This window comes from Fulmarus glacialis, unplaced genomic scaffold (assembly GCF_000690835.1).
Source record: "Fulmarus glacialis isolate BGI_N327 unplaced genomic scaffold, ASM69083v1 scaffold33149, whole genome shotgun sequence".
NCBI classification, from domain to species: domain Eukaryota; kingdom Metazoa; phylum Chordata; class Aves; order Procellariiformes; family Procellariidae; genus Fulmarus; species Fulmarus glacialis.
The window spans coordinates 66253-86439 of NW_009233140.1; the positions used below are offsets into that span (position 1 = coordinate 66253).

At 43.4% G+C, this 20187-nt stretch overlaps 1 protein-coding gene across 1 annotated transcript; it reads right to left on the bottom strand.

Annotated features, from left to right (window-relative positions):
* Positions 1 to 7567: 7567 nt before the first annotated feature.
* Positions 7568 to 17613, bottom strand: DACT2 (dishevelled-binding antagonist of beta-catenin 2). Its single transcript, XM_009585228.1, has 4 exons — positions 17560 to 17613; positions 14387 to 14519; positions 12642 to 12929; positions 7568 to 9363 (listed from the first exon to the last, which is right to left on the bottom strand). Exons 1-4 carry the CDS (start codon positions 17611 to 17613, stop codon positions 7568 to 7570), a joined length of 2271 nt encoding a protein of 756 aa, XP_009583523.1.
* Positions 17614 to 20187: the final 2574 nt, after the last annotated feature.

The window sequence follows — 20187 nt, forward strand, 5'->3', positions numbered from 1 at the left end:
TCATACTGTGGTACAGTGTAGTTAAGCCTGCTGGCATTAGGCTTACTATTCATAGTTACCTTTCTCTGACCTCCTAGAAGCAGCCTGCACTCTATAAATACTGGTTATAAAGCTGTGGTTGTAGGCGTACAAGTATTATATCAATGCCAGTGCCCCAGTGACAACAAAGGAGACCCAGGATGCAAACATAATCAAAACCACAGAATCTAAATGTAGCGTGAAGAGCTAGAAAAGCCATTCTACAATCATACCCATTTTATTAGAGGTACTTTGTACGTGTGCAACATATGCCTACTTTTTTTGCGAGAGGGAGAAAAAGGGGCAGAATAGTTACGAGTAATCTTCAGATGATTCCGAATTCAGGTGCAAATCAGGTAAGCACATATGAAGCTTCCCTGAACATCTTGGTTTAACAAAATACACCACAGAATTATTTTCAAGAAATTCAGCCCACTCCAAAGTCAGATTTGATAGAACCGTCCCCAAACTTGTTAACTTCAGTAGGTGTGATTAAAACAAAAAAGGGAAATGTTAACAGTACTAATTTTAATCAGCAGCATCTCGTTCTCAGTACTTCTCCAGTATTGAGACCTATTTTCTTTGGAAAATATAGTCGGAATCAGTGACAAGATACAGTGTAGTCCCAAAGCTTTCTGCTTTGCTTCCAAAGCAATGTCTGTGGACATAATCACATCCACCCATCCACTGAACTGCCTCTTCCCAAATATCTGTATATACATCTAATGCTATGAAGATGTATGGCAAATTTCCATTCCAAGAAATAACTTCATAAACCTCAGTCCTTACGGAATATAGAGAGTTCTATGCCAAGATGAAATTCTCAGCAATTAGAGGCCACAGAGTAGCTGATAAGCACCCTGTTCTTCCACTAATGCCGTAGTGAAATAGCAATATTGGGGACACAAGAGGCATTGATTTGGTTACGCGCAGGCGAGCAACACAGTTAGTGAGCACACTTACTATATGATCAGGAAAATCTCCTTCCCTTTGCAAATATTTTCTGTTCACGTAGCCTTTTGCCATAAATTGCATCTGAGATAAGGAATATGTTTGATTCCAATGATCTCAGCATAGGAGACTTTGGATATGCCCTAGCCATTAACAACTTCTACTTCCTTGCCATTGAATAGATTAAAAAATGGTTTCTGCATTGCACGTTTAAGATGCAACCAATTTTCGTCCTGACTGCACTGTCTCTGCTCTTGCCCTTTTGCATGTCCAAGTGCATCAAGGGAGGGTCAAGTCAGATGACCCTCCTTATGAAGAGCATGAAAATGAACTTCTGCTTCTCTTCTTTTGATTTTATTCTTTAGGGAATGTTAAGTAGAAAACAGAAAAAAACGTGTAAAAAGCCATGCTACTGGCATTTTCTGCTAAATTCTGTATACCCAGACAGTGGTAGTGGTCAAACTCAGAGACTGTTTTCATAATTGAACTTCCTGGCTTTCATTAGTGAATGAGCTAATAATCTTAGAAGATTTAAGATTTTATTTGTGTTTTAGCATTGCAGTGGTGCAGACAAAGTCTTGAACTTTTGTATGTTAAATATTAAAGCTCTTGTTGATGCTACAACTTTTCGTGTGGGTGCAAGTTTCACTTCTGGATTCCCGCTGAAGGATACTTCCTGTTGCCTCAAGAGTCAATGTATTCATATCATTCCATCCTGGAAATTGCAGAAGAGTTTGGTAGAGTCTTAAACGTAATAACGCATTGAGTGAATTAGAACCTTTAGCTTTTTAGACTCACTTTTGGGAGACTAGGAATAGAGAGAAAATATTGCATGTAAATGTAGGCGTAAAGGTTTGCAGTAAACCGTAACAAGAGCAACTTGTTAGCCTGGCGTCTCTATCTTGGATGCTGAAGACTAGGCACCCAGAGTGATTTGACAGAGCTTTTGAGCACATCCAGCAGCTCAAGTCTCCTGATGAAACTGAGATTCTTCATTTGGGGCTTGTAAGTCTGCAGTTTGGGTTCAACATTGCCTGGTCAGCCCTGCCTAGTCAATTTGATCTGCGGGCTTTCTCCTCTCTTGGTTTGTAGCTTTACAGGATCACCAGACTGCTGATACTCTTTCAATTTGTGTTTTGAAAATCACAATAAACATGAAATGCCATCACTCTGCATAACCCTAACCATCTCCCATGCTCCGCCACTAACAGAGACGTGACATGGCAGCAGGATTCTCCCCAGGCAAATCAGCCATAAACACAGTTACTTCCACAGCCTGCAGCCCAATCAAGAATGAAAGCGAGGTCTGAAATCCTCCTTATTTTCCATCTGTTATGCCAATCATCCCACTTGCTGACACCTTGAGAACAGCATGAGGGGGGTAAATGAATCTGTGGGGTAACTCTAGTGACTTCCTAGGAATTATGTCATGGGTGAATTTGATGCACTCCATCCCTAGTTACAAATGCTGATCCGGGAAAAGAAAGGAAAAGCACTGGAATGCTTGAAAAAAATCAATATTAGCTAACAATAGTCTCCAGGCTTCATTATAATGATAACACATGGGATTAATAGAATTGATGGTGGCCGGACTTCTCCTCATTTCAGCTGTTACTCTGCTGACATTCTGCATTGCAGTATAATTAGACTTACCGCGATGGTTTTAAACCTGAGAAGTACAAACTTAGCTGATCCCTGTTCCTGTTGATCACTCTTCACCTGTAGCTGAAGTATCACAGGAGCTGTCTGTACAGAGTAGCAGCTAATGATGGAATCCCAGGTCTCCTTCACATCCATATAAGATATGGGAGACACTGCCTAAATGCTGTATTGGTGTCATTGTATGTTTGTATTCCTCACAGGCAAGTTTCAGACATAGGACTCCTTGTTTTCCAGATTAACAAATGTTCTTTCCTTTACATGGTCATTCAAGCTGCTCGTCTCAGGGCAGCTTCCTGGGGAGCACGTTCAGCGAGGAGGGCTGAGTTCATGGTTAGGGAGCAATAGGTATTACAGCTCTCTGCAGGAGCCAAAGGGTTTGCTGTGGGGTGGAGGGCAGAGGGGCTGCTGTAGTTAAAAGCTGGGCTACTCTTTTCCACTGAGCACGGCTGGGGTCATCCCTTCAGTCTCAGGATGGTTGGGGGGGTGCTCAAAAAGGGGCTTGAAAATGAAAGCTGCTGCTATTGCTTCAGAGTAGCAATTGGGCAGTCCTTCCCTGGCATGCTGTTGTCTTGTTCGCTGTCAGACACAGTGGTCACAGACGCTTTGTTTTGCTGCACGCTTCCTTGGAGCAATCTTTGCCTAACTGGGGATTTTGCACTTGGTAGTCTGGGAAGACTCTGGGCTGGGGCGCTCCCTGGCCCTGTAGCTCAGGAGCGACGGCCTGTGGCTTTGGGTGCAAGTGGCCTCTGACTATTTCAAGTGCAGCATCCAAATCTCAGCACTGCCGCGTGAGCAGCGGTGGGGCTGGGTTAGAGTCCTTGCAGCTATAAAGAAGCAAAGGCTGCTGGGGCTGGAAATGCCAGGGCCTTCCGGTGCCTGCCTGCCTCGTCCTGTGGGCAGCCACTTGTTTCCTAAAGAGCCGCCGCCATCGCCTGCCTTTCAGCTGCTCCTGGAGCACCTCTCGCCTTCAGCTCTCACCCCTTCAGAGCTTTGGACCAGGATGGGTAAGCAAATACAAAACAGACTCCAGCACAGCCTTAAAACGTCCACCGGACTCAAGTTCACCAGCATCATCCGTAGCTGGTTTTGAGACTTACCACATGACAGCTGCCTTTCTTTTGACCAGTGCCCTGCCTGACCAGAAGTCGCTTCAAACGATGGTCTGCTCTGAAGGATGGTGTCTCCAACAAAACGTCAGTTCTCTGATTCTATCCCATGGTTTGGCTACTGGATGTGGACTTGAAAATCTAAGATTGTGTCAAGGCCAAGGCGGCTGGTAATTATCCAGTTCCAAAATTATTAGAGCAATAAAAGGATTAATGAAGTTTTTAAAATCATCAATTCTGATCTATTCTGCAAATTGCTTTTAACGCTTCCTAAATTCCCTGTCTATTCTCTCTTTTTTTGCTTTTTTTCTTTCCTTTGTGGTTTAGGAGCAATTTGCTCCTACACCAAAGTGTAAATGTCTGCCTTTGACAGAAGGAAACTGCTGATCTGGTGCATACATTTCAGCAGTGGATGATTTTGATTCACTAGAGCTTCGAGCAATGATGACAGATGTTAGCTCCTGCAACAGAGACGCTGCATAAAGCTGTTCTGAAACAGCCGTCAGATCTATACGCTTGCTAATCAAGTCACAGTGAAAGTGCTAAACTTCTCACTCCTGAAGTGTATCAGGTTTGGTGCTAGACTTCTAATTGAATCACCGACTGACATTTTTTGCATTCACTTAGGCCTTTATAGTACAAGACGCTGCAAGGTAAAAAGATTTTGTGGATTGCTTCTGGAAGGGGAAATAGACAGTGAATATTGCTATTTTGTATTGCCATGACCATGAGTAAAGCTGAGGATCCCTGATTCTCACTATGAGACTTCATATGGAGCTGAAAGCTGTTTTTATGATGTTTAGTATATACATATAAAAGAATAGTGCATCAAAGTATTTCTTGATATTTGTTGATTTTAAGTATGTTTCAGATCTGCTTGTTTAGGAGGCAGGTATTCCTGAGTGCTGTCAGCAGGGCTAGTCTCCGATGGACAGAGCACCAACAGGCGTCACACTCATACCCAGTTGTTATCAAAATTCTCAGTGTACATGCCAACAAAACATACCAATTTTTACCAGTGTACTGAACTACAATCATATTTTTGGTGCCAGTATAGCTGGAGCATTGGCCACCCAAGTCTCCTGCACTTTGCACTGTTCTACTTCTTCCCTCCAGAGCTCTGATCCCAATGGAGTTTCTGCTCCAGCAGAGGAAAGCAGCGTTTCTGAAGGGCAGTGACAGGGAGAAGGTCCAATGTCCTGGAGTAAGGAGGGGTGGCACCGCCCGTTCTGCCCTCCCCAGAAAGTCACAGCTCGGTAGCATCACTGCACATACAAGGGTGATAACTCAACCCTTAACAGCAGGTTCTCTGCATTGCTGGGGTTCTCCAGCACCACAGGTTTCCCCTGGATCAAGTGTGGGCACATAATCATTTTTCTGTCAAATTAGCCAAGGCATGGGATGATGATGTTTATGCCAGCTTTATGCTTTTATGTTGGCTTTACGCTGGCTCTGGGAGGAAAGATGTTATCTGACCTGGCAGAAAAGTGTGAGCTGTAGAGGCAGTGATACCTCATCTGGCATAAAACCTGTCAGTACAAAATTAAGTCATCATTTTTCTTTATTTGAATTGGCAGTGTGAGTTCATTCTGGATCAGCACTTTCATCATGTGTCTGGCAACATTTCTGACGGAGTATTAACAGCCCTAAAGCGGGATTTACTGTGTTGTGGGACCACAAACTTACTGTTTGAGCTTACTCTGATAAAAAGGCAGGGAGCTACTGGGTGGCGGTTTTTACCAGGTTTCAGAATGCTCCTACCCACAGCAATTTTCTAGTTAGGAACAATTTCCTCCCCCACGAAAAAACCACTCTCAAAATTCCCATCTAACCAATAAACCCCACCCCAATACAGAAAATCCATGGATTAAAGGTTCATACGTAACTTTTGACACACTCCCCCAAACCAAACCTTTTGTGTACACAGGAAAAAGAATCCTTTTGTGGTGTAGAAAGTCAACATGGCATAAATCACTATTTTGTTTGTTCTGCTGCTAGACATGCTGAACAAGAAACCACCACCAGACCTGTGAAATTCTCCCATTAATCCTACAGGAGTGATTACGTCCAATACTCTTGGGACCATGAAAAAATGCTTAAACATATTCCACTGACTAAAATGTAATCTTTTCCTAGTTGCAGTAAGAATGGTGTTATGCACTAGCTCGAATACTTGAATTAAATGACTTACTACGTAACTTTTACTTTTCTCTGACTCATTTTCAAAAAATGATTTGAAAATAGAGTGGCTTAAAAACATAACATAGCTTCCAAAGAATAGAAGGCACTGCCTAGAAGTTTAGTCTTTCAATGCTTCTGTTTGCTAATGAATCCTTGGAGTAAACAAGCAGTCTTTTACCCACAGTTTCTGCAAAGCACTTGCCTTTTGTTTCAGACCCAGTACACTCGGCTGAATGAGGTAATGCCTACATCTCCCAGGCCAGGAATGTATTCAGATTGGGCAGAAACAGGGTAGGAGGATAAAACCTGCTCTTTGGTAAACACAGGGTGAACTTCAGCTCAGCTTCCAGATTGCTGTGCTCAGAGGAAAGAATTAGGACTGCTTGTCTGAACACAAAAAAATCACTTCATCAGTTTAGCAACCGATTTAAAGCTTCACACAGGTGCCCTCAAATGCATTCAAAATACATTATGTATACATAAATCGTGTTTTAAATTAAGAGTGTCTTGTGACAAAACTGCATCAATTAATTGAGTCAGTTAAACACTACTCTGTCCTCAATACAAATACTGTTTTTAAATTCACTCATTTAGAAGCAGGTGCTAAAGCAGGTTTCCTGAGGTAGAGGCTGAAAGGACCCTGGTTCAGCCTGGACTGAGCTACAGCAACCCTCTGAAAAATAAAAAAGAACCCCTCTGCACAGCTATCATGAAAACACAGATCTGTTTCACCAAAGAAAGCTCCTCTGCATTCCTGACGCGATGTTAGAGATCAGAATAATTTTCTTTAGACATCAAAGTAGACAAGCACAATTTTTGGAAGTACATTAAATAGTATTTATTGAGTTTGCAATTTCAGGGGCAAAGCTATAATCTCAGTCCCAGCTATTCACACACTGTGGCACTGAGCCCTCATGCTCTTTCACCCATTCAACAAATGAACAATAACATGGAACATCATAAAGAAGGGGTTTGAAAAAAAAAACCCTATAGTCTCAGTTTTGAAAACAGGAAACAAACTGAAATCTTGTTCTCTTTCACAAATACATTTGCCTTCTTGATTAAACATAGTATGTTTTTACGGAAGAACAGACTCGTCCTCCTTATGTTTGGGAGAAAGCATGGGATGGTGATCTGAAAGAAAGTAAAACTATGGAGAGCACTGAGAGCTTTTCCATATGAGCACAGTGACAGCTGGATGGTCAATGCAGACTTCAGACTGCAAAGAATTCCTCACAAGACGGAGGGATGCTACGAAATATCCAGTTGGGAAGTGCCCCTCTTCTTAGGAAGCCTTTTTGTCTGGGACTGACTCTGTGGGTGCATATGGTCAACAAACCATCAAAAGCCTGCCTGTAAAATCTTATGGCAGAGGTTGTTTTCATTTTCAGCATGGTGACCCTTCTGCATAGTAAAAAAAGGCATCACACAATATACACAGATCCATATTTACAGAATAAATGGCAAAAGAGGAAATTAGATACAGTGACATTTATGTCCAGGCATTAACAAACAAGATCCCTTGTGTTGATTCAGGGGTTATTCACAGTTCGTTTAAGCAAGTCCTTTTCTCTGCACATGGGTTCTCTTGTTTTGCAAGTGAGAGCCAGCGGGATGTCTCACCGTAAGAAACAGATGCTTGCTCTCCCTTAAACCATGGTCATGACCTTCAGAGAGGCAGGTTGGAACCTCCTAATCTTCTTCTTTAGTGCCTTTGAAGCTTTGATGCGACAGATTTTGGGCACTGGGGGAAGAGGCTTCGAAGAGGCCTGGACAGTCCCCGATTGCCTGACCGAACCTTCAGGCCAAATCAGCTCACTTTCATCCCCCTCGTCGTAGTCAAGGGCAAGGCTGCTACTGTTACTGCTGCCACCCGAATCGCTTTCACTGGACTCACTGTCCCCGAAACGGTTCGTCGTGAAATCGCTGACCTCCCCTTCGCTGGTCTCTGCGATGGTGGAGTGAAAGAGGGAAGCGCACTCTGCAGAGTACTCGGAGTGGTCCGACTCGCTTTTGGCGTAAGCTCCGTGGCGCTGACTCTTGGAGCGAGCCCTCACACTGACGGTGCGCAGGACACCAGCTCTCCTTGCTGGCTGCCTTGGCGCTCCCAGGCCAAAGCTACTAGAGAGGCTGGTCAGCTGGGCCTTGGTGGAGATCTCCACTGTGGACTGCCACTTGCGCTGCTTCTTCTTGTTGGCTGTGTCTACGCAGGCTGCTTCGAGGGAATACAGTGCATTGGCAGAGGCTCTGTAGAGCTCTGGCCTGGATGGCACGCTGGGGAGCCCGACCTGCACGGGGAACAGGCTAGACTCCGAGCACGACCTGCCAGTCACATCACCAGAATACGAAGGTCTCCGCACCAGGCTCTTTGCTCCGTGTGGTCTTTCGGGCTGATTCCACTCAGCAGGCAGCCTGGCAGCCCCATGGGACCCTCTCGCCTTCTCCATGCAAAAGGCTTGCTTCCCAGGCCGTAGTACCTTTTCACTGTTCCTCCTCTTTATCTTCACTGCCTTTGTTTTGGAGCTGGCAAACTTGACCCGGACTTGGTGGGATTCTGCAGGGACGAAGTGAGCATGAACGAAGTCACTCCGTGCCACTCGCTCATGACACCCGGCGTTCGCCAATTTGGCATTGCCACACCTTTTGAGGGGCAGCTTTCTGGGTGGGATGGCTTTAGCCTTCCAGGTGCCCGGGCTGGAGTCCTCCTGGCACAGCTGCGAGCAGGGTGAACTGCGCTCCACACTGCTGTCCGATGCTTCTGCCAGAGGAGAGCCCCTGGCTGCTGACTTGGCAGGGTAACAACTATTCACAGCTGATGGCTCTGTGTCAGGCCGAGCGGATGGCTGTTCTTCAGTCACACAGCGCATGGTCTCCTGCTGCTTGGCACATTCCCCCTCTGGCACCTCTCTCTGCAGCTTCCCTTCAGCTTTGTTACTTTCCAGAGAACTCGCTTGTTTTTCCAGCTGGCTACTGCTGCTGTTAATTTTCACTCCACCGGCGCTGGGGGTTATAATGAGTCTCTGGTGCATTGTGGCTGGCTGGCTCTTTGTTGAAACCCACTCACTGGCATCAGCCCGATTGTTCCCTTTGCATCTCGTCAGCTGCAGTAATTTATTGATGTAACCCCCTGGCTTGGCCTCAGTGGTTGGGCTAGTCCTAATCAAGCTGGGACCTGTCGCACTAGGCATGGGTTTGCTGGGAGGAGCCTGGGGATCTGCTTCTGGGGATGCCCCCACCAGGGAGAAAAGGGGACTTTGTAAAGCCACCGCATGAAGGGGGCTTGGGTAAGGATACACATCAATGCCATTCTTGGAGACCAAGTCATTCTGGAATTTGGGGTCCACGCTGAGCAAGTGCTTGTCTCCGGCATGGCACAGAGGCATGGATTTGGGATCTGTCTCTTTCTGAAATCTAGGGTCTGCTGGAATGAGTCTTTCCAAGTCACCTACACAGTGGATGAAAATAAATAACCTGATTAAATCACAGACAATTACATTCAATCTGGCTTATGCTAAAAGTGCTATTTCAGAGGGATGTGCTAGCTTTTACTAAAATCAGTAGCATGAATGAAGAAAATAGTTTCAGTCCTCCAAGACCACTGATTTACTTTAAGGCTTTTATTCACCTGAGCATAATGGAGATTAGAATGCCTTTTAATGCCAGTAATAAAACTCATGCCTTTGCAGCAAATTTAAACTGTGCTACTTGGATGAAAGTAAATCTGTGCACATATAAAAATGTTCTAGAATGTCACAGACTAACCAACTAAACAAAAACAAGGGATTATTTTTATTTCTTAGCAGAGATAAAAAGTGAATCCAACAACCAGAAAGCCTGAAGCTGAATGTCATGTAAAATTATCCGAGACAACAGATATAGTTTTTGAACACTTTCCCCCCCCGACAGGATAAAGACTTCCTCTGGATATATGACAATAACTCAGAAATTCCTGAAATTTCCAGCATGCCGTCAATGGTATTTTTTTTTAAAGTGGTTACATTTAAATTCCAGCTTTTCCTCCAACCCTTTTATATCACGTGTCTTGGAAAAATCTGTAGTACTCAACCAGCTGCTTCAAGAGGACTTAAGCAGACAGTAGGTTATAGTGTTTCTTAACCTCTTAAATGCTGGAAGCTGTAGTTGTTTATTCTTTTGCATTTTGCTTTAGTAAGGCATTAGTAAACAGAAGCACTCAACGCACATGGGACAGCCATTAAGACTCGCATGTCCCATAGGCCAGAGAGTGACGTGGTTCTACTTTTCCTTAACCCCAAATCCAATGAAACCTCCTAACTGGATCTCTCATTTCATTTGATAACAACATTACCAGTCTCACGCCTTTCTGAAGTAAGTAACTTCTCAGAGTATTCAATTCCAGACAGAAATATTCAGGGGTTTTATTAAAAGGCAGAAAAATCTGGGGTTTTTAAAAGTCAACCTTAAGGATGTAGAAGAATGGACTAAAGAACCGTTACTTTGACAGAGAAAAAAAATCTAAGGGTAACTACATCTAAGGCAGATGGGAGGCTCAGTCTCTGAAGATGGCATTTATGGCCACCAATTCAGATCTCTTAAATTTTGGAGCACTGTCAAGGTTGCTGTAAGTTACACTTGACTGCTGCACCTTCCTCTCAGGAGCATCTCCTGTGTGCTGAGAGGACAGGCTGTGTTCTTGTGTGAAGCAAGACTATTCCATCCAGACAAGTCATCCGATAGAGTGCTATGGTGCTGTGTTACCTCTGGCACCAGGAGTACTGGAACCACCTGCAGTTAGCTTGGATTTCTCTGCACAGCAGTGCAGACTTCAGTGCCAGCAAATCTTCAGCTAACTGATTTCCTGGCTGCTTCATGCTACCAGGAAACCCAACCATCAAATCCAACCACATATTTCACTTACAGTGACTATTTCTGTCCTGTGCCAGGAAGCTTTTGAAAGACTTCAAAATTTGGCGTTGTCTGCAGTGTCCTACCTAAGGCACTTACAGACCTGCTACAGCAAAGGTTAGGATGATGATTTCTCAAACAACATATTTTTATAATGAAAATTCATTAGGAAATTGTTGGCAGTGTGTAGTGGTGCTCTCTTGTGCAAACAAACCAAAAAAGAATGCTGTGCTTGTGATGTCTCAGCAAGCTTTCCGCTTGCCATTGAAAGAAAAGGCAATCCGTTTGTACCTGCAGGTTTGTACCTGTGGTAAGGTATATATAAGGATTATCATACTCATTTTACAACAGATTGAGAAAACAAGCACTAAGTCTGGAAGTGTCTCTCCTTAGATTTCTGTAAAAGGAGAGGAAAAGGAGAAATTTCTTCCCCTCTCCAAATGATGCTTTTCTGAAATAACATCTTGCCTCACTTTCTGCAATGTGGTCAACTTTGCGAGAATTGTTTCAAGACTACACCCACAACTACCCCACTACTTACGTTTCTCACACTGAAGGAAGTAAGAGGCAGAAAGAAGGGATGTGGTGGTGGAAAAAGGAAGGAGGGCTGAAGGAGGTCTGTAGCCTCACTCCTGCACCCCTATTTAAACACCAGCTATCCCTTTTTCTACTAGTCTATCTCCATACCCAAAAAATCATAAAGCCCCTGGGGTCTTTAGCAAAATGTTGCAAGGCAGGAAAGTTTCTGATAGAACAAGAAGTCTGTAATCTTAACATGGAAACCATGGATCTTCAAGCTCAGCTCCATCCCCAGCCTCTGAGAAGCCTTGAGAAGTCTTTGCTTTTATGCTATAATTTACCACCACCGCTTCAGGTGTGTCTGCGCAGATAGGTACAGAACAGGTGGTCTTTGCTTCTGCTCCAAGCAAGCCAGAGGTGAGCTAGCTCAGGTCAAGAAGCTGTGGGAATGACTCCAGAGTGACACGGTACTTGAAATGATGTTCCCAATGGCTTCCCTGTTTCTGTAATGGAACTGTCACACATCTAGCTGGGTCACCATATGAACTGCGCTAACACAAGGCTGCTCTGAGGCCATGGAAGGACCCAAAATAAGAAGTGATATGATGTCACTTCACAGATGGGTAAACAAGAGATTTGGCATATTAATGGACTTGTCCATTTTGTCTAAAGGTATGATGCAAATTCATGGTTGATCCACTATTAGGCTCATGATTGGTTCCTAGATAGTCAATCAACCTTTGGTGTCTTATCCCTAACTGTACATAATAAATTATGAAAAGGAGTATTGTTTGAGTCCACACGAATTTGAATAAATAGGGTAAGGTGTATATATAAGGATTATCATACTCATTTTACAACAGATTGAGAAAACAAGCACTAAGTCTGGAAGTGTCTCTCCTTAGATTTCTGTAAAATCTTTCTCAGTAAAATGCAGCACCTCTAATTCTGAATTCACCTTATATTTTTCATACATCCCTGTACCTTCACAGAAGGTATTTCAAATACTGCAATTTTTCTGATTTCACAAGCAGGTAAATTAAAAAAAAAAAATCTCAACATTCATTACAATTTTATCTCATGCACCTAAATATCTTCCCATTTCTAAATGCATACGTCCTCGTATTTGTTATTGTTTAAAAGTATCTGAGTATGGAGACAAGCGAAAGTTGGAGAGTAAACGGTTTGGCTCTGTGGTTTCAATTAATTCTCACTTTGTGTATTGAAAATGAGTGCTATATATTTATTACACACTTGCATATTAGGTCCTAAAAGTAATAACCTTCTCTTGAATGAGCATCCAGTTCTGCAGTCGATTACCTGTGGAAACTGGCCTCGGTCGGGACCTGGCAGGAGTCCCAGAAATGTCTGTGCTAGCTGCAATCCGACATCCATCACTGACATATGTTCCCTGCTCTTGGAAGCTGGTGGTGTGCACAGTAGTTTCATCTGCAGACTTGGGTCGGTAATCAAACACACTGAGCCTTGCTTTAGGGTGTTGAGAGCCGGGCAAGAGACTGGTGTGGGAGGAGGAGATGGACTCGCTGTACACAGAGGTACAGGAATTGGAGAGTGAGCAAGAACCACCGTCGCTCAGGTCATAGAAGCCTGCAGAGTTAAAATAAATAGGAAGATATTTCTTATTTACAGCAACTAAACATGCTCTGTAGAAGAAAGTGCAGAGAATAAAATAAATCTTCGTATGCTATGTGCCACAGGCTTAAATTTATGATCATTTATTTGGGTAACTTTAGCAGAGGTATACTCTAATTCAACCACCTTTTATTGGGCTTCTGCATATTTACTTAGGCCCTGAGCCAGCTTGGCATGCACATGCATGCTTAGTTCTGAAGGTGGGATAGGGTGAAGTGCAGCACCATCACTCCCAGTTCTTCACTGGAGAAAATCTTTGGGGACTATTATGCAACTGGTGTAAAATAGGGCTGTCTTATGCTGTTGTAACTTGTGCTAGGTGCACACAAGCACAGCTTGGATGGGAAAATAGAGTAAAACCAGCCTGCGATCAGAGCTGCCAAGTCTATGATAGCTGGAATGTCTTAGGGCAGAGAATGGAGGCTATCCTTCCTCCTCAGGTCTTGCAATCATTGCCAATTAATTACGGAATTAAAAAAGGCTCTGTATAAATTCAAGATAGGAATTTTTATTATTCTTCTCTATATAAAGCAAACAGAAAAGGAAGCTCTTTCCTTTTGAACTGTATGTATGTGCCTAAGCGCACAACTCCTGAACTTAAACACTCAACAGAAACTTGCACTTTTTATACCCACTCTAAGTACCAGGCTGCAAATCCATATGCTGTAAAATAAAAAAATTCTTTCCTTGTCTCACTGAAGACTTAAGGCTTTTCAAAATTCTGATTAAAAAGAAGTATTCCCGTTGTCCCAGACTAGATAACAGAAACTGGTTTTAACAGACATCCTAGCTATAAAAGTTTGCAGTACAGCGTGCTCTGTGAATCAGACCAGAAACCTGAAACTCAATCTCTTTCTGTCCATGAGAGCTTTAGCCAGCAAACTGTTGGGGTGTTTTTTTCCCAGTCTTTTAATACAGCTGTTTGATTTTTATATAAATGATCAAACATTCATTTGGCCAGAGCACTGCAGTGGTAGTGATCTTTAAAGCCTTAGTGAGGTTCAGGACCCTTCTTGGATTGAAGCAGAGCATTGACATGGATGTTGGTCGTCTTCACTTCTAGTAAGTACTCTAGCCACTTAGCCAATGGTCATTCTGCACTGGACAAGGTAATTAATTAATAAATCTGTCTCCTCCTCCTTCCATTTGTGGCTAAAATGTCCATTTTAGAATTAAAAAAAAAATCCAGAAAAAATACTGTTTGAGTGAATAAGCACTTTCCAACTAAATCAACTTTGCAGGAAAATTCCCACCAGCTCTGTGAGTGTGCTCTGTGCCAGATGACTACTCTCCACCTCAGCCATGGGGCACTATTTCTGACCAAACAATACAGACAATTTTGCTCAGCAGTTGACACCCTCCAGTTCTCCTAGCACCACACCCCTGGGAATAAATGACTAAGTGCACATTACCTGAGCTGGGCCGGCTGTCACTATCCAAGTATTCACTGGAGGTCTTACTGACGTCCAATTTCAGCTCACTTATTCGCTGGTCTAGCTGATCCAGGTGGCTTTTCAAGCCGACATCCTGTCTCCTCAAACGAGACTAATTCACCAGTCGAGGGAAGAAGGAGGAAATGAAGAATAATCACAGTTAGAATCTCAGTGGCAATGCATGAATTCAGGCCATCTGTGCCGGACAGATTCTGCTCTCAAGAAGTGTTTTGCTTAGCTAGGGACTGTTGCAATTGGCTCTCTGTAACGAGACTGACATAACGGACAAGTACAAAACATTCTGTTTCTCAGTATATATTGTCTTCTGCCCAGTTGAACAAGTTCTCAAAACTTTTCATACCAAATATACTTATTTTAACCTTTGGGTTTTTGTTACACCTATGGCAGGAACTGTATCTCTAAAGAGGATGGTAATCTTTTAACTAATTAACATATTAATATATACACTGCCTCTGAGCAGAGGATGAGATAAACGTTATGGATTGTCTGCACGAACTCTAAGATGTCGCCTGATGAAAGGAAACCACTGCATGTAAAAGTATGTTATTGCCACACAAAGTAAAGGCAGCATACTCATTTCTGTAAAACCCTTGGCTGTGATGACTTGTCTTCATAGCTGAAAGGGTACATTGCGCTAATTGTGACATCTATTTTGCTGAAAGTTTTCCTTGCATGTCTCGTGGCTAGATATTTCCACACATTTTATGCAAGGAGAAGGTGGCATTTGAATACTGCTATGAAAATGACTGTATTTAAAATAAATGGTGTCTCAAGCTTGTGAACAATCCTTCAGAAGCCAGCAACAAGGTCCTCTGCCTTCTGCAATCACTGACCAGGCTGATCTGAGGTAACAGCTCCCGCAGTTGCTCCCCCAGTATTTATGCCGTCAGCTTGGTGAGGCAGATGGCCAGGCGTCAGGTACCAGCCAAAGAACCACAGTTGGTTTCTGTCACAAACTTCTCACACGGCACCAGGCAAATTATCTAGGCCCAGTCGCTATTTAGGCAGCTTCTAATCACACCTCACCATCCATCCAACAGTACTTTACAGAAAAGTGGTCTCTTGAAGTTGAGTGTAAAGTTGTGCTCATAGCCCTTGAGGAGCTGGGTTTCCAGCCAGTAATGGTGAGAAAAACATGACTAAGATTCTTCTTTATGTGTATGTTTCAGATTTAAAAATACACTTGGCAGTTCTAGCAGCATTTCCAACCCCTAATATGAAAAAAATACAATCTAGGTCCCTTGAACTAATTAAAGTATCTGTAAAATGAAATGACATGCAGAAAATCAAAATCAGTTACGTACATTATTTTCAACTCCACTTTCCTTGTGTTTGGATTATTTAGCTTTTAATATTTGCATTTTTACGTTTCTCCATAACTATAAATACTAAAAGCAAGGAAAGCTAAGATCCTAAAGTAATCGGTAAATGATTAGGAACTGGGATTCAAGGAAAAGAGAAAGAAGACAGATGTCCTGAGTCTCACAAGACAACTGTTACGGCTGGTGATGCTGCTGAGAAGAATAAAAAGGTATCTGTAGAATGCTTTTATGGAGAACTGGAGGAACATAAAAGACACATGAAATAAAGCCCCTTTTTGTTAGTGTCACACATCTAGAAAGGTTTAAGCTCAAGAGGCTCATTACTGCTTCCTAGGAAAACCCAGGGTGGTTTTCCCTCTTCCTGTTTCATATAAGCAAAAAGGAAGGGAAGAACTGGATAATAAAGGAGATTTGCTACCCCTTCCGAATGATGAATGCGTGATCTCCTCAGTACTTCTTTATTTCCTTTATGGTGAAAAAGCAAAAACATGCCGTGCCTCCTTCAATCCCACGTACTCAGGAAATCACAAAGTTTTGATTTCACGGCTGGAATTAATTGCTTAATGATTAATGTTTTGCCAGCCAATCCCTCAGTCTGTGGTTTCTGATTAATGACAGAGAGGCCACAAGGCTCTCAGGTATTCAAAGATTATTTATTATACCTCCAGGTTCTGTCTGCGCTTTCACAGCATTTTAACCAACATACATGATTTACATCATCGTTTTTAACCCTTTTATGGTGTCTCACACCATTGGGTTTTCATGTTTCCGGCAGACTTCGTAGCTTTGATCTTTCAGTTAACTCTTTCTGCACTCCAAGACAAGACGCTTTCCTCAAACCATTTGGATAAGGACGACTTTTCCAGTGTGTTTGCTTGAGGTTGTTATTGCTCTAATAACCACGCTAAGCAGCACCCAGAACAATAAACCCTAAACAAACATGAATTTTACATGAGATAAAACCTTGCAGGTGAAACCATCTGTTTGCTTCGGGCAATGCAGCTGTGAAGACTTCTGTACACTGCACAATGCAGGAACAGACTTTCCAAATCAACTTGTACTATCGATGGCCTGCAGTTTTTGGGAGCCAAATCTGGGATACCGTCATACCACTCGTTCTTCAGAGGGAAGAACACCCTCTGAAAAGCAGGTTCCTTTAAGTCAACACAAATTGGCACCCCAAATCAAGGCACCAAAAACCACTGGTCATACTTGACTATTCTTCTCAACTATTAATCTCTGCAGTTAAAGAGGGGGTTGACATTTATTGGTTTAGATTAGCACCTGATAATTTGATTAATCTAACTGTATTTTGGAATGGACAAAAGATAGCATCACTCTTATCTAGTTTTGCACATCTAAAATCTATTCACCCTTGAGTCTTTTTGTAACTGACGGTGCAAAGCAGCCAGTTTCAGAAGAAAATTAATCTCACCTATCCCAGACCCTTGTTATACAGTGAGGTGAATTCCTTCTGAAAGCACCTCTTTCTCTCAGTTGACAAAAACTTTAAGTTAGTTTAATATTTAAAAAAAAAAAAATCCCTGGCTAAAAGATGTTTTCTTCTACTTAAAACTATCTAAAGGGGAAAAAAAATCTGTGCAAAATGCAGGGTACCAGATGTTTGGGTTTTTTTTCCTCTTCAATATAATGTGTCCCTTCTCACATTTTTATAACATCATAAGCCACCTGAAAGCTTGCAAAACAAAATCATAGGATTCAAATCAAATCAACCAATTTTTGTAAATATGTTCTCTGAGGCAACAGCTGAGAAAATACTGGATGCTGCAGCCTTAGACATCCACCTACTTTGACAGTGAACGTGTCGTAGATTCCTTTCTTTGTATAGGCCTGAATATGCATCTCTTCTTTTTCCTCTATGTCACCATGACACAGTTTGGCCAAGAGACTAATTTAGCACCTTTGGGATCACTGACAGTAGATGGTGTCACTTAACTCTGCTTCTCTACTGCTACAGAGAGCTGATCCTGCCTGCACCGTAGTAACTTGCAGCTGCCAGAAGAGCCCCTGGCCACCAACAAGAGCCACTGGCTGGGGCAAAAAAGGACATGAGTGCTGGGGGCAGCAGAAAGCCTGCAGCCTTGCTGCCTACAGCAGACTGCTGGAAAGGCCAGCTGCTGGCTGTCGCTGGTACCTGTTCTTGGGGAAGAGATTGGGATGCTGGAGTGAGATCCACACGTGGTCCCTATGGCATTTGATGGCTCTGCTCCACCCATTCCCGCTAGTGGCACTTGACTCCTTAAGGGTACTGCCTCTGCTCTTCTGTTTCTCACCTTACCATTATAGAAGCCTGGCTTGACTCTTTATCTGCCTTGTTTCCATTGCTGAGATGCCTTGAGCCAGCGCCAGCTGATACAGCTTTCCCATTTTATGTTCCAAGGACCAAACTTTTTATGAATTAAACCATGACCACGCTAAAGCCCAGGGCTACAGCCCTACTTGAAACTTGGATCGAGATACACTGCAAGGCAAAGCTACATTTACATTGTTAATGAGTTTCTCAATCTGAAAGCTTATAGAGCAGCGATCACATACTCTATCGTCCATGGGCCAAGAACAACAACGATGAAGACATAACACTCCCCGAGCAATGCTATGCTTTGCCTTTTCTGTTGTTTTTAGTTTTAACTTAATTTCCTGTGATCATGAAGAGAATTTTCAAGGGTTTTGAGTGCAATACACCACTCATGAGTCACCAAGAAAGTTTTCGGCCTGTGGCCGCCTAGTTCCTAGGATCTGTTGACTACTTCTAACAGGACTGTGAAAAGCCTGTTTTCAATTGGGTTTACTTTGCTATTAAGCAGCTTTGAGTATGCACCTCTACTCAAATGTCTGCAATTTGCAGGGGAAAAAAACAATAAAGGTACCAGGTACGCCAGTCTGAAAAGCTTCCAGCAGCCACGGGTCAATCAGAAGAGCTTTGTATCACTACTTTAAGCATTTGCACAACTGCATTTTTGCTGAAGAACCTACCCCCGGATTTATGTAGTTCTGAGTCATCCCTCAAGCTTTATGAACACCTCCCTCCCAGACACCCCCAGAAGACACATTTCCCATAATTGCACTGGCACCTACTGGCGAAATCCATCCCTCTCCGGCAGTGTGCTGAGTTACTGTCATCCTCCCGACTCCTGAATTTCTAAGGGCAGCAATTAAAGGCCATTTTTTTTCTTCCATTTTAATAGCTAGTTTCTCCCACGTCCTTGGAAAGCCTTGTAAGGTGCCAGTAAAGTCCTGACAAGCTAATCTTCTGCTTTCATATTTTATTTGAAAAATATATAAACAAATGAGTAATTAAAGCACAACAGCTGACATGAAAAAAGAACAGTCACTATGATCAGAGGTCATTGGGTGTTTCTGTTAACCCAGTGGCCCCAGACAGGCAATAAATGCCTTCAATTCTTTCGTTTAGTTAAAAAAAAAAAAAAAAAGAAATAAAGTAGAGCCATTAGTTAAAATTATCAATGACAGGTAATCAAGTGGCTGGCAGTCCGCTTGTCCTGCATTTTTTACTTTAATCAAGATATGCCCGCTGCCGTGTTTTCACATGTGGTGGCTAGGTTTCCCTGAAGGTTAAAGCCAATTTTATTCTGAGATGCTGCTTGATAAAGCTGCCTACGGGGAGCGAATAACCATGCTATTTTCACACCTGATTGATAACTGACAGCCAAGCCTTGCACCAGTACAGGGAAGGAAAGGGCTCTGAATTAAGTCTGAGTTTACTGAAGTGTGTAATTGCCCATACTAGAGATTAAAGCCCTTTACCCTTTGATTGTTGTCTCACCGATGAAACTCGTTTCAGTCGCAATTCAGAACTTTTTTTTTTTTTCCCTTCACAAAAAACCCGTGCAAGCGGCCGGTGTAACACTTCAAATACAAGGCCTGGCATTCAGTTACTCTCCTCTTTTGATCACGCAGTCCGTGGCAAGAACAAAGTACTCCTGGCCCACGAACCCCTTCCTGGCGGATTGACCCCCACCGGCACGCAGCTGCGCCGGCGCACATAGGGGTGCGCACATAGGGGTGCGCACATAGGGGTGCGCACATAGGGGTGCGCACATAGGGGTGCGCACATAGGGGTGCGCACATAGGGGTGCGCACATAGGGGTGCGCACATAGGGGTGCGCACATAGGGGTGCGCACATAGGGGTGCGCACATAGGGGTGCGCACATAGGGGTGCGCACATAGGGGTGCGCACATAGGGGTGCGCACATAGGGGGTTAATCATCTCCTACTCCTCGGCTCCGATGAATGAGCAATGCCGGGTAACGGCTTCTCCTCCCGGCACGGAGCCCTCTACCAACACGACGCATTTCGGGTCGATGAACCCGCGCTCAGGTGAGCCCCGCCTGAGGAAACGAAGCGACCGTTACCACGGCTGCGACGGCGACGGGCGCGGTCGCCGCAGCTCGCCC

Excerpts from the sequence above, each read along its gene's own strand:
- DACT2 (XM_009585228.1), bottom strand. The coding sequence starts at position 17,613 with ATGCATATTCAGGCCTATACAAAGAAAGGAATCTACGACACGTTCACT. Across the intron at positions 12,930-14,386 it reads TGACAGCCGGCCCAGCTCAG|GCTTCTATGACCTGAGCGAC; the intron begins GTAATGTGCACT and ends TTAACTCTGCAG. Across the intron at positions 9,364-12,641 it reads ACCGAGGCCAGTTTCCACAG|GTGACTTGGAAAGACTCATT; the intron begins GTAATCGACTGC and ends TCCACTGTGTAG.